At 40.8% G+C, this 12,803-nt stretch overlaps 1 protein-coding gene across 3 annotated transcripts in view; it reads right to left on the reverse strand.

Moving 5' to 3' along the window:
* ADAM17 (ADAM metallopeptidase domain 17) overlaps window positions 1-12,803 on the reverse strand; it is a 48,752-nt gene that overhangs the window by 10,805 nt on the left and 25,144 nt on the right. For 2 of the 3 annotated variants that reach the window (NM_001286866.1, NM_001286867.1), the window contains exons 7-12: window positions 11,702-11,791; window positions 9,677-9,790; window positions 7,955-8,099; window positions 7,758-7,846; window positions 5,964-6,116; window positions 763-962 (exon numbers count right to left, since the gene is read on the reverse strand). In NM_001286866.1, the coding sequence (NP_001273795.1) occupies window positions 763-962; window positions 5,964-6,116; window positions 7,758-7,846; window positions 7,955-8,099; window positions 9,677-9,790; window positions 11,702-11,791 (791 nt within the window). Of the gene's footprint in view, window positions 1-762; window positions 963-5,963; window positions 6,117-7,757; window positions 7,847-7,954; window positions 8,100-9,676; window positions 9,791-10,898; window positions 10,949-11,701; window positions 11,792-12,803 lie in introns of all 3 variants that reach the window. The other variant, NM_001286868.1, reaches the window with a different exon arrangement.

Here is a 12,803-nt window from a genome sequence, read left to right on the forward strand (position 1 = left end):
GGCAGAGAAGGCCTCCTGGCCACCTGTCCTGCACACTCAGCCTTCCTGGGCACCAGCCCACCTACAGATGCTCTGTCCTTCCTACTGCGGCAGCCGTGATGCAGAGTAAGTACACAGAAATCCAAGGTGGGGGGGGAACTCATCCTTAAAACATCTTTATGTCCCTGGTTTTCATTAACTTAATACAGTAATTTTTTTTTAAGGGATGCGGGGGGGGGGGGGGGGGGGAGACAAGGGCTGCAAGGCCATCAACAGTGAGGAAACAGGCAGCCAGAGTCCTGGTCCCCATCATATTCATGACAAGTGAGCATGCTACATGGTCACACCTGCTACCCATCATTAACCCAACTTTTCCCTTCTATGCTGAGCCAGGCACTGGTCAGAAAAATGAAAACACAGGCACCTCCTAATTTGTACTACTTCGTCTGCATTTAGTTATGCCACTAAATAGTACTCTCCAACACTATTTTTTTGCACAGAAACACAATAATTTAGATCTCAGGACTGTCATCTGTGTCTAATATCTTGTTACTACAAAAGAATGCAGCCAGCAACATCCTCATTAAATCACCTCTGTGTTTCCTTAGAAAAGACTCTCTGAGCTGTGGGATCCTGAATCAAAAAGTATGTAAGATGAAATACTTTGTAACATAAAGTCACACTGTGTTCCAGAAAGCATTTTTCTTGCTGTAAAGGACAAAAAGAGATAAACATGCACTCGCACATGTGCACACACCCTTCACCTGATGCTCAGGTACTCACCTGCACTGCACACCTGCCCTCAGCATACAGTCGCTACTACAGCACGTGTCATTGTTCAGGTACATGATGCCAGGATCGCACTCCTCTCCTTCATCCACCCTGGAGTTCCCACACACTTTGTTGCTTCGCTCTTGAAAACACTCCTGGGACTTACTTTCGATGGTCTTATAGATGGACTGTTTACTGCAGTTTGAAAACATCTTAAAAGAAAAAAAGGGCACAAAGGAACCAAATAACAATAAAAATTCATTCCCATGGAGTGTTTATGTTTCTTACCTAGAGACAAACTCTTACTGTAACAGCCACAATCTGAGCTACCGTGAAGGAATGCCAAATTCCATCACTGTCACCTCAAAATGCCAACTATACAGAATCAAGTTATCTCCCTCAGGAGGGTACTCAAAAACTGGTGTGAATTTGGTTAAGAGCCTAAAATTCTCCACAGGCAAGCTATACAAACACTGAGACCATACATCCCAGTCCATCCCATCGAGAGGACCCAGTCTGGCTCCACCAGACTCCATGCTGTCCTGTCCCCAGGCATGACACTCTGTACCAATGCAGTGACAGTAAGAATCAAGCATACAGCATCATCTTCCTGGACATAACGACTCAGGGATGCAAAACACAGTCTATCTCTGATTTACCTCCTCTTTTCCCTGGCTATGTGTACGAATGACCCATGTATAAAGCTTCTAAATAAAAAATAATATAAAATAAATAAATAAATGCTTCTAAATAGATGAACACAGTAAGACGTATATTACATACAGCCTATTAGATAAAAATATGAATTGTTACCTAAACATTCACATGGGTCTCCATGATTTTAAGTTTCTTTGAGATTTCTACAGTTGATCAATGTCCCAAAAGAAGCCTCTACCCTTGCTCCCCCACCTGCAATATAGAATCAAGGAAATGGTCTTCTAAATTTGGGGATTTTTACCAGGAGCTCTGAAACGGAGTCCATTTTCCAAACCCATCTGAAATTAGCCAGAAAGGGAGTAAGAAACTTGAAAAACTTATCTAGTTTTTTTTTTTTTTTTTAATTTTATCTATTTATTCATGAGAGACACAGAGAGAGAGAGAGGCAGAGAGACAGGCAGAGGGAGGAGGCAGCTGCCTGCGGGGGAGCCCAATGCGGGACTCAATCCCAGGACCCCGGGATCATGACCTGAGCCTAAGGCAGACTCTCAAACACTGAACCACCCAGGGGTCCCTTGCGTAGTTAGCTCCTAGGGCAGGGTGTCCACAAATGATGCACATTTGCTAAAATCGCTTCACTTTTGCCCCCCGAAAAGAGCCTCTGAGGAGCAGAGGCATAAGACCCTCCATAGGTCTGTGAATCAGATACCGAAAGGATTACTTTTGGAAAGATATCCAGACACCCTAAACAGACATACTAACTGGCTTTTTTTTTTTTTTTTAAGTACCTTCCCATTAATTCTATAGTAAAGAGATTTATTTATTATTTATTTATTTATTTATTTATTTATTATTCATAGAGAGACACACACACACACACACACACACACACACACAGAGGCAAAGACACAGGCAGAGGGAGAAGCAGGCTCCATACAGGAAGCCTGATTCAGGACTCCATCCCGGGTCCCCAGGATCACACCCCAGGCTGCAGGCGGCGCTAAATCGCTGTGCCACCGGGGCTGCTCTATAGTAAAGAGATTTAAGGGGTCTGGTTATTTCAGTCTAGGCCTCCGGCAATTAGAATCTGCTGGGTTTATTCACGAGCACTGCAGATTCATAAACTCAATTTTAGCAGTTAACTCATGGGAGATCAGACACTAAGGAATCAGAATTCACACGGAAGCAGTTAAGAATCCTCTCACTAACTTACCAGAGCCATACCCTGAGTAGGGCTCCTGGGCAAGGCTAACGGGACTGTGGTCTCCACGTTCCCTGAAAACCTCAGTCAGGTCTTCTCTTTGCACCCTTCCCACACTCTCTCCTCTTCTGCTAACAAACCCTCCTACGAACTCACCCACCTTGTGCCATCTGATGACAGCAAGGCCCAAGGCAAGTCACTTCTCAGCAGCGTATCTGTGGGAGGTGCCAGGCCCTATCTTTCGAGGTCAAGGAAACCAAGGTGCTTTAAAATCTACTCACAAACATTTTAATTAAAGAATTCCTTTAAAATGTAGATTAGGGGCAGCCCCAGTGGCGCAGTGGTTCAGCACCGTCTGCAGCCCAAGGTGTGATCCTGAGACCCAGGATCGAGTCCCAAGTCGGGCTCCTTGCATGGAGCCTGCTTCTCCCTCTGCCTGTCTCTGCCTCTCTCTCTGAATGAATAAATAAATCTTTAAAAAAAATGTCAATTAGAAGATGCTCAGTGTGTTTTTATAAGAAGATTGATACTTGGGTAAACCAAACTAATAGAAAATACACTAAATATGATGTGCTTGGGACAAAATAAATAAATGGATAAATTTTTCTTTTTTGATAAACTAGTACTTCCTTTCCTTGTCCCTCCATTTTTATTTAAATAAGCTTCACACTCATGACCCTGAGATCAAGACTCACATGCTCTACTGACAGAACTAGCCAAGTGCCCCAAGAGTTGTGTTTTTTGTTGTTGTTGTTGTTGTTGTTATTGTTGTTGTTGTTTTTAAGTAAGCTCTACGCCCAATGTGGATAGACTGGCACTTCCTGAATTTAAAAGAAAAAAAAAAAAAAAGGTTCTGGCCAGGCACGGTTCTCCTTAGGGTGTCATTACCAGGCCATGGAAGAGCTCCCAGGGAAATCTCACTTAGAAGTTTTAGAGGAGGGATCCCTGGGTGGCGCAGCGGTTTAGCGCCTGCCTTTGGCCCAGGGCGCGATCCTGGAGACCCGGGATCGAATCCCACGTCGGGCTTCCGGTGCATGGAGCCTGCTTCTCCCTCTGCCTGTGTCTCTGCCTCTCTCTCTGTGTGTGACTATCATAAATAAATAAAAATTAAAAAAAAAAGAAGAAGTTTTAGAGGAAAAAAAAAGAAGTTTTAGAGGAAAAAAAAAAGTTTTAGAGGAAGAGTCTGTAAAGTAAGACAGTTTCCCCCAAAGTACTCACACCATCCTAACAAAGAAGCAAATGACTATATAGTGCACTAATCCTATAGCCACGAGCCAAATGTGACTATTTTAGTTTCTTTTCTCTCACCACATATTTCATACTACTATAGAAATGTTCACACATCTGCAAAATGGACAGAATGTATTGTGAACACCCACATGCCCCTCACCAGCTTCAACAATGATCAACTCATGGCTTCATAACTCCTCTGCATGCTCACTGCTTCCTCTCGGCTCCCACACTGGCTAGTGGTGGCTGTTATTTATTTAATAGCTTTATTAAGGCATATTTTACATACCACAAAATTCATACCCATTTCAAGTGCACAAGTCAGTGATTTCCAATGAGTGTAAATCAGCCTGTGGACATGTTCTTGTCCCAATAAGGTCCCTCATGTTCTTTTACAGTTAGCTCCCATTCCCAGCTCCAGCCCCAGGCAACCACTATTGAATTTAAACAGAGTTTTAAAATAATAAAATAAACAACTTAAGGGCAGCCCCGGTGGCGCAGCAGTTTAGCGCCGTCTGCAGCCCGGGGTGTGATCCTGGAGACCCAGGATCGAGTCCCGCGTCGGGCTTCCTGCGTGGAGCCTGCTTCTCCCTCTGCCTGTGTCTCTGCCTCTCTCCTGCTCTCTCTGAATGAATAAATAAATAAATCTTTAAAAAAATAAAAAAAATAAAAATAAAAATAAAAAAAAAATAAAAATAAATAAAATAAACAACTTAAAATCCAGTTACTTGGTCTCCCCGGCCACATCTGGAGTGCTCAACGGCCACCTGTGACTAGTGGCTGCTGTATTAACACAGAATGTTTCCGTCATCCCAAAACCTTCTACTGAATAGCACTGAGCTACAATGTATGTGCTTAGAAATGCAGAGACAGGGGCGCCTAGGTGGCTCAGTCGGTTCATCGTCTGACTCTTGGTTTTGGTTTAAGTCGTGATCTTGGGGTCATGAGATCAAGCCCAGTGTCAGGCTCTGCATTCCGTAGGTGTCTGCTTGAGATTCTCTCTCCTCCTCTGCCCCCTCACCCCAGCTCTCATACACACAATCTCTCTAAAAATAAATTAATCATTAAAAAAAAAAAGAAGAAGAAGAAAAGAAATGCAGAGACAACTCTGAAAAGCAGAGGAAAATTCAACCAGGTATGTGACAAGTCAGAAGAGTACACAGAAGTGAGGCAGGCAAAGCGCCTGAGGTGTAAGTCATCAAGCAAAGGAAAAATAAAACTTAAGGTACAAAGCAAGAGGGGAAGAGAATGTTTATACATAATAGCCAAGGAAAAATATGACAAAAAACACAAGAGAGAAACTTCCCAAAGCAAAGCCAGAGAAACACAAGAGTAATCCTTTCCTCTAGCTCCTTGCCAGCCTTTAGAGAGCCATGGCCCCACCTGAAAAAGGAAATCAGGAGAAATACTTCACAGTCTTTCCTGGTTAGGGTCAGCCCTCTCTAACTCGGCAACACCTGTGTTCTCTTCATGAGGCTTTGTGCTGCTTAACCTCAAGTGAAATGCACAAACCAGATGCCTGTGAACAGTTTCAGCTCAGACTCTACGAATCCATCGTAGCCACTCTTGAAGTTTCTGCAGGCGTCTACGATATCCCACGGGACTAGCGTACTCTCAGAAACCCCCACTAGCACACTATTCATTTATTTACTCAGCAAATGACTATGTGCTAGGTACCCCTGCTAGGCACTGGAGACAGCTGTGAACAAGATAAGTGAGGGCCTTTCCCATGGGAAGTTTATAATCTGGCAAATTATGTATTTTGTTGCTAAAGTTTATGAAACATGCAAATTAAGTAGAGTTAAAATGAATAACAGCTTATATAAGGAACGACATGAAATTTTTAACCTGCACAGACCCTGCCATCTAGAACTCTAACACGAGCCATTGCTATCACTAATTTTCCATATAGCTCAAATCAACACAATTGGCTTAGTAACAGTACAAATGATAGCCTTAACCAGATTGATGGACCACATTTCACTCTAAAACAAAAAAAACAAGTTCGACGGTACTCCATAATTTGCAGTTCCATCCCTGGAATGGAATGCTTTTCTGTGCTCTCGTTATAATTAAACATAGCCTCTTTCTTTCCTAACCTAAAAAAGCTCCAAAAGATACATACCTTATTGTTCTCGTGATCTCCACTCACAGCTATGGGATACATAACGTATTTTCCGCCCTGGTCCTCATTTGGGGCACATTCCGCTAGGCCATCCGGATCATGTTCTGCTCCAAAATTGTGTCCCAATTCATGAGTTGTAACCAGGTCAGCTTCCTTAAGGATCACGCAAAGAAAACATTATTTCTTAATATCCAACCATCAGCTGCTCTAGCCAGCCACACCCTGCTTTTCTTAAATGGGGTCCTGATAAATGGGATCAACAAGAGGATAGTGGTTGGACTGCGGGAGTTGGGAGTGTCTAGACTGAAGGGCCCAGCACAGTGGAATAAAAAAAAAAAACTACACCACCTATAACATCATAGCCAAACTACCAGTGTAGCAGAGGCCAGTATTTCCTATCAATATCCATTCTCCCTTCTTCCTTAAAAAATCCTAATCCTGCTCACGTTGGCAATGTACTCTACTAAAATAGCCATTTTCCCATATTTCCTTGAGGGCAGGTCAGTCACATGACTGAGTCTGTCCAGCAAGACATAAACAGAAGCCAGAGAGTGGGACTTTGAGTTTTTTTAGAAGGGACAGACAGGGCTCTATCCCCCTTTCTGCAACATAGAGGAGAACCATCTTGTGAGCAGATGAGAAGCATGAGGACAAAGGCTTGTGCTCAGAGGGGCTGAATGAAAACTGTAAGATCCTGGCTCCCTGAGAGCATCACTATGCTGCTGCAGCTACCCACAGGATGCTATCCATGACCTTGCTGACTGAGGCAAATACACCTCTTATTTATGAATAAGATTTGGATTTTTAGTTGTATGGATTTGCTGGAATGTGCCTAACACATTCCTAATGGATATACCTGGGCAAAAATAAGATCCTAAAATCTAAAGGAAAAAAACAGGTCACGTACAAAGGATAAGAAATCAGAAAGACTGGAATGCCTGGGTGGCTCAATGGTTGAGCATCTCCCTTTGGCTCAGGGTATGATCTCAGGGTCCCATATCAGGCTGCGGGAAGCCTGCTTCTCTCTCTCTCTGCCTATGTCTCTGCCTCTTTCTGTGTGTCTCTCATGAATAAATAAATAAAATCTTAAAAAAAGAAATCAGAGGGACTGGGACGCCTGGGTGGCTCAGTGGTTGAGCATCTGCCTTCAGCTCAGGTCATGATCCTGGGGTCCTGGAATCAAGTCTCGCATCGGGCTCCCTGCAGGAAGCCTGCTTCTCCTTCTGCCTATGTCTCTGTCTCTCTCTGCCTCTCATTAATTAATAAATAAAACCTTTAAAAAAACCAGAATGACTCCATATTGATTCTAACATTAACACAAAAGACATATTCAGATATGTAAAAATCTCAATTTTCCTCTCATGTACGCTTTTCTTAGGAAGCTCCTAGAAGATACACTACACCAAAAGGATGGTCTAAATCAAGAAAGAGGAAGAACAAGAAGTCCAGGAAATGTGGGAGTTTGGGGAGGTCTTCAAATGACAGCTACACTGCAGGACTGGGAGCCACGTAGCCTGCAGAGAAAACCACAGGGTGAAAGGCTCCGGAAGTGGTGTCTTCAGGAAAAACAACAAAAGAAATCTCACAGGTAGCTTTTATCTTTTTCTTTATATTTTTTATTTTCCCATTCCCCACCAAACACATGTATTTTTTTAGGCAGAAACAAACAGAATATGTATTATTTTTTATTTTTTTTGTATTACTTTTTAAAAAGATTCCTACATAAATATATACAGCTGGGGTTCTACTACAATAAAATCAAAATCTATCCTTTTAAAAAACATGAGAACATACCTTTGTAAGGATGGTTTTACCATAATTTTTTGTGCTGGTCAAACCACTATTCAAATAGATATTCTTCTTTCCAATTGGACTATAATAAGCTAGAGGACAAAGGTAACAGTGACAAATCACTTATTTAATACAGGATTACCATATAATCTAATCAACCTGCCATCCCCACATAACCACACAACAAATGGAAAACTCACCCTTTGGGCAAACACCTCCATGACTGTTTGCTCTGGGAGAACCAACATACGCTAACCCAAGAGTTCCCATATCAAAATCTTGATACGTAAACAGATGTGCTAGGCAGACTTTAGATGCTTCTTCAGCTATATCAAAGCTAAATTGCTTTAAGAAAAAAAAAAAAAGGATTCTTAATTAGATTAACAATTACATCAGACCAGAAGTTTCAACCACGCACTGGAGAAAAACACCCTATGACTGACTGCAGTTCTGCATCAGCAACCACCAAACTGTGCGGCACCAAGCCTCCTCACCTACATTTTCACCCACCTATATAGGTAGGAAGTGGAGTGCTGTCAAGTCAGGGAGGTGGTAGGATAGGGAAGAACTTGGGAGCTTTTTATAGCAGTTCAAACCCAAGAGGGCTGGTGTGGAGCTGTGCAGCTCAGCCCTGGGGATATTCCAAATCTGTAAGTCTCCGTGCTTGGATACTCCTTCCAAGGGATGTCAGCACCTACTACCCAGATTCCCTCAAAAGTATTTCAAGGATTTTATTGGCTTTGTATATGCTTGGGTTGTTTTTTTCTAAGTTCATTTATTTTTAGTAATCTCTACACCCAACACTGGGCTCGAACTTGCAACCCTAAAATCAAGAGTCTCATGCTCTTCCAACTGAGCCAGCCAGGTGCTCAGGGGTTTTTTGTTGTTTTGTTTTTTTAAGTTTGCCTTGGTTTTCCGGCCTCTGGAACCATAAAACATAAATTTCTGCTGTTTAAGCTGCCGGGTCTGTGGTGCTCTGTTACTAACAGATTAGTACCTCAGCCAAGCCTCTTTAGAAGTGAACGGTGCTGTCTGAACCTCTGAATGTGGCAGTGGATCACAGGAGATTAAGCCACACAGAGTACTCTACACATTCAGCATTCTTTGGATCTCAACCTGGATAAAGAATTGGTAATATCCTTAACTCCATTCAAGCTTTGAAAACTTAATTTTTGCCTTGTGAGACTGATGAGCCACACTGTGCATGGACTAACCCATGGAAATGACTAGATAAATAAGTATTGTTATAAGCTGCTGAATTTGTGGTAACTTGTTGGAGCAGCCATAGGAAATCAATACATTTACTAACTTATTAAAAGACCACTATCACCTCACAGAAGGTCATTTTACAACAAAGCAATCATATACACAAACCCAAGACACTGAAATCTGTAGCAAAAAGGATCAATCCTACCCTGTTGAGGCAAGAATTATATGGCATAGAATGTTTAGGCTATCTTTAGATTTATTACTAGAATACAGTCACAGAGGTTTTTAAATTCTATAGAAAACTTTCAGATCTCCAAGTTATATTTCTACTAATACATTTTCATACTGTTTGACAATTATTGACCTGGGAGATCTACTGATAAGTTTCAAAGAAACCTGAACAAAATGGTGTGCAAAAAGTGTCTATATTGGGTATATGTTTTCTTAAGTCTCAATACTTCAACAACCAGATTCTCAAAGATATTAAGGTCAAGAAGTACCGCTTTCTAGCATTTTTCGTTTTCAGAACTTTTTGGCCTATCTTGCTGTCTGCCCTGCTACAGGGGTAAGGTCATTGCTGGATTAGCTGGGGTGGGCTGCTCCTGGTTCTCAATTACCTTTGTCATCATACCCCTTAATTGAGATGCAGACATGCCCCATGTACTAGAAACCACAAAGGGCGCTAACAGCATATCCAGGACTCTGCCACCTACCTCCAGCAACATCTTCACATCCCAAGCATCCTTTTCTTCATTTGGGTAACTTTTTGCCATGTTATAGTGCCTTTCACCAGGTTTCACCTCTTGTGGAGACTTGAGAATGCGGATCTATACTTAAAAAGACAATATACTTAGAACACTTAAGAAAAAAGGCAGAAGACTAAAGTAATAACCACACTTTTAGCTATTCAAAATAAGATCATCTACCATTCTAGAAAAAATGTTTTAAAACCAAAATTCCATAAAATTCTTCAGCTCTAATATCCATTTAAAAACAAACTGAGAAGCACATGGTATGGAAAACATGTATGTCAATGAATTATTTATCTATCAATTTACAAATGTAATCCTCAACTCTTATTTCCTCTACATTTAGTTTGACAAAATGAGAACTTGGGTTCCACAAGCTTAAAATATTTACTCCAACTACAGTCACTGATTCAGAGACCCAGAAGAATTAGATGTCTGTCACTGCACTCCACAAAAAGATTACAAAGAACAGGAGCTCTTCCTTGTACATATAGTAAAAATTCACGTTAATCCCGCTTTAATAAAAAAGGAATAAAGGCTTTACTCCAAGGAGACGAAACGTTATTGACCAGTGAGCGTGTTTAGGGAAAAGAACAAAGCCATCTCAGGTCAGCCATTTCTGGCCTCTCTTATGGATGTGCCTGCCTGGAGAGGGTGTATTCTGGTCTGTTCTGCTCTGCTCTGCCACCACATGGGAAGCTCACAGGGGAGGGCTCAGCAGCTTTGGTGGTGGGTGGTCAAGATCAATTCCAGGATGAAATAGGTGGGAAGCCCACTATGACTGCACACGTAAACCACACCCTCCAATCCATCCATCATCATTATTATAAAGCTGATATTTAATCTCCTTTACTGCACCTATTTTTCCAAGTGGTCTCAAGTTCTTAAGGCAAAGGGAGTTTTATCTATTAGTTCCCTAAAATTTGAACATGATACAGCTATTTTAGACAAGTGAGGCAGCTTTCTATGTACCATAATGGAACAATCACCAACATACTCGCCAAATGGAAAAAGCAAGGTGCAAAAGAGTAGAGCACACCACCATGTGTCAAATACACACATATACAGACACATGCTATACATGCACAGAATCTCTCCGGGACAGCACTTATGAGACTTGCGACACGGAGGCATCTCATGGGGAAAGGGGCTGGTGTGACAATAGGCAGAGGTTGAAGAGACTTACTTTTCACTGGCTTTTGTACCTTGTGTATATATTACCTATTCAAATAACAACTTAAAAGAAAATGCAAAACAGTAAAAGAATAGAAAAGGGAAAAATAATTCTCTTAGTTTTATACAAGTACTATAAAAGTTTAACATTTATAAAGTATAGTATGATGTAAAATTTCAAAAGTTTTGTTTCTTAATCTCTAAATCCTATACCTCAGTACCTATAAGAATATGGTTAATTTATAGAAAGAGCCTGGAAACAACAACAGATAATAATTTACATATTAAACGTCTGTCCAAAGCAATACCCAACTTTAGAAGTCTTTTTAATTAGTCTTATCAATTTCAAACAGTGTTTACTATGAGATATAATTAAGATGACATCAATAATCCATTGTTGAATGTGCTCTATGAACAGATTATAAGAAACCAGAAAATTGGGGGGGGGGGGAGATCTACTGGTTCTATATGTACAGATGCCCTGCCAATGTACACCATATTTGAGTAAATTTTCTAAGGATTCAACAATATGTGCCAACATTGTAACCAAAGACAAAGCATAATCAAATAAAGTAAAACAATGAAGAGTATAAAACCAACATAAATTCAGAAAAAGATCACAGCAAAAGGCGGCTTTCTGCCTACAACAAGCCTAAGAAAAAAAACTTCACATCTGTAAATAATTAATTCAAAAATGCTATACAATTCACTGGCATGTCCACATTTTAAGATTAGAGTCGAAGATGAGTTACAAATACTTGCATCACATCACTCTGCGGAGTAACAAAAGCCACATCCACAACCATTGGTAAATACCTGCTCTATCTGTATTCCATAACCTTTGAAACCAGCGTTGTCCCATGAAGTGTTCCGATAGATGTCATCCACCCGGTCAATAAGCTCTATCTGTGTTTACAAAGGAAAGAGTGTGAGGAAGACATGTGTATAATTATCACTCTGCAACGGAATATAAATTTTTCAGGGATTAAAATGGTCAGTTTAGAGAAAATACCACTGTAAGAGTTTCCATCAATTACAAAACTAGCACTAAGATAATATCCTGTAATATTGGTGACACTAACAAAACAAATACTCCTAGCCTCAAACTTAGAGTGTTATGCCAGAATCAAGAAGTGGTACAGTTCATCTCAAATTTTAGATTATCAATTGCATATGAACCAAACTATAAGTAACTTCTAAAATAGTTCAACTATAAAAATGAAAGTTAAAGGTCTAAAATAGTTCAACTACAAAAATGAAAGTTAAAGATCAACCAATGTACCTAAAATATGGCCTTCTAAGAAAGTAGTAGTCCATCTCCACTCCATTTCTTGGCAAGAATCTGAAATGTCTTCCCCAGAAAGAGGTGAGGGGCAATGACAGATGCTGCTCAAGCTATCCCCAAACCTCACTGGGCAAAGTCCAGCCCCAAAGTCCAGCAGAGACGGACAGAAGAGCAAACTCCCACCATTCCCCTCTCTTCTGTCCTATGATTTGGGAAGGGAGGTAAGGTAGACAGAGAATACTGGGGGAGAAGGGACAAGGGTTGATTCCAACTACAGAAGAACAAATGCTCATTGCCCATCTTTACCTCCAACAGACTGTTCTATTGTTCACCAACTGGCTAGATGAGGTTTGTTCTAGCAACTGTGAAGCATATTAGAGATCTAAAAACTGTTGTTTGCTTATAGTAAGTGTAAAACTAAGAAATGCAGTTTTTAAGACTAGACCTATCATCATATTCATATTTGTAGTGTAATAAACAAAAAAGTATATTAAGACCCCTTAATACAAAACTCACATTAAGAAGTAACTTTTTCAAGAAAGAATCTTTTACTTAGGAACAAGAATTGCAGTGACTTCACACACTACTCCTACTACCCTCATAATAAATTCTTTCACTTGACATTGGAAGGGG

Source organism: Canis lupus, chromosome 17 (genome assembly GCF_011100685.1).
Source record: "Canis lupus familiaris isolate Mischka breed German Shepherd chromosome 17, alternate assembly UU_Cfam_GSD_1.0, whole genome shotgun sequence".
Classification (NCBI taxonomy): Eukaryota; Metazoa; Chordata; class Mammalia; order Carnivora; family Canidae; genus Canis; species Canis lupus.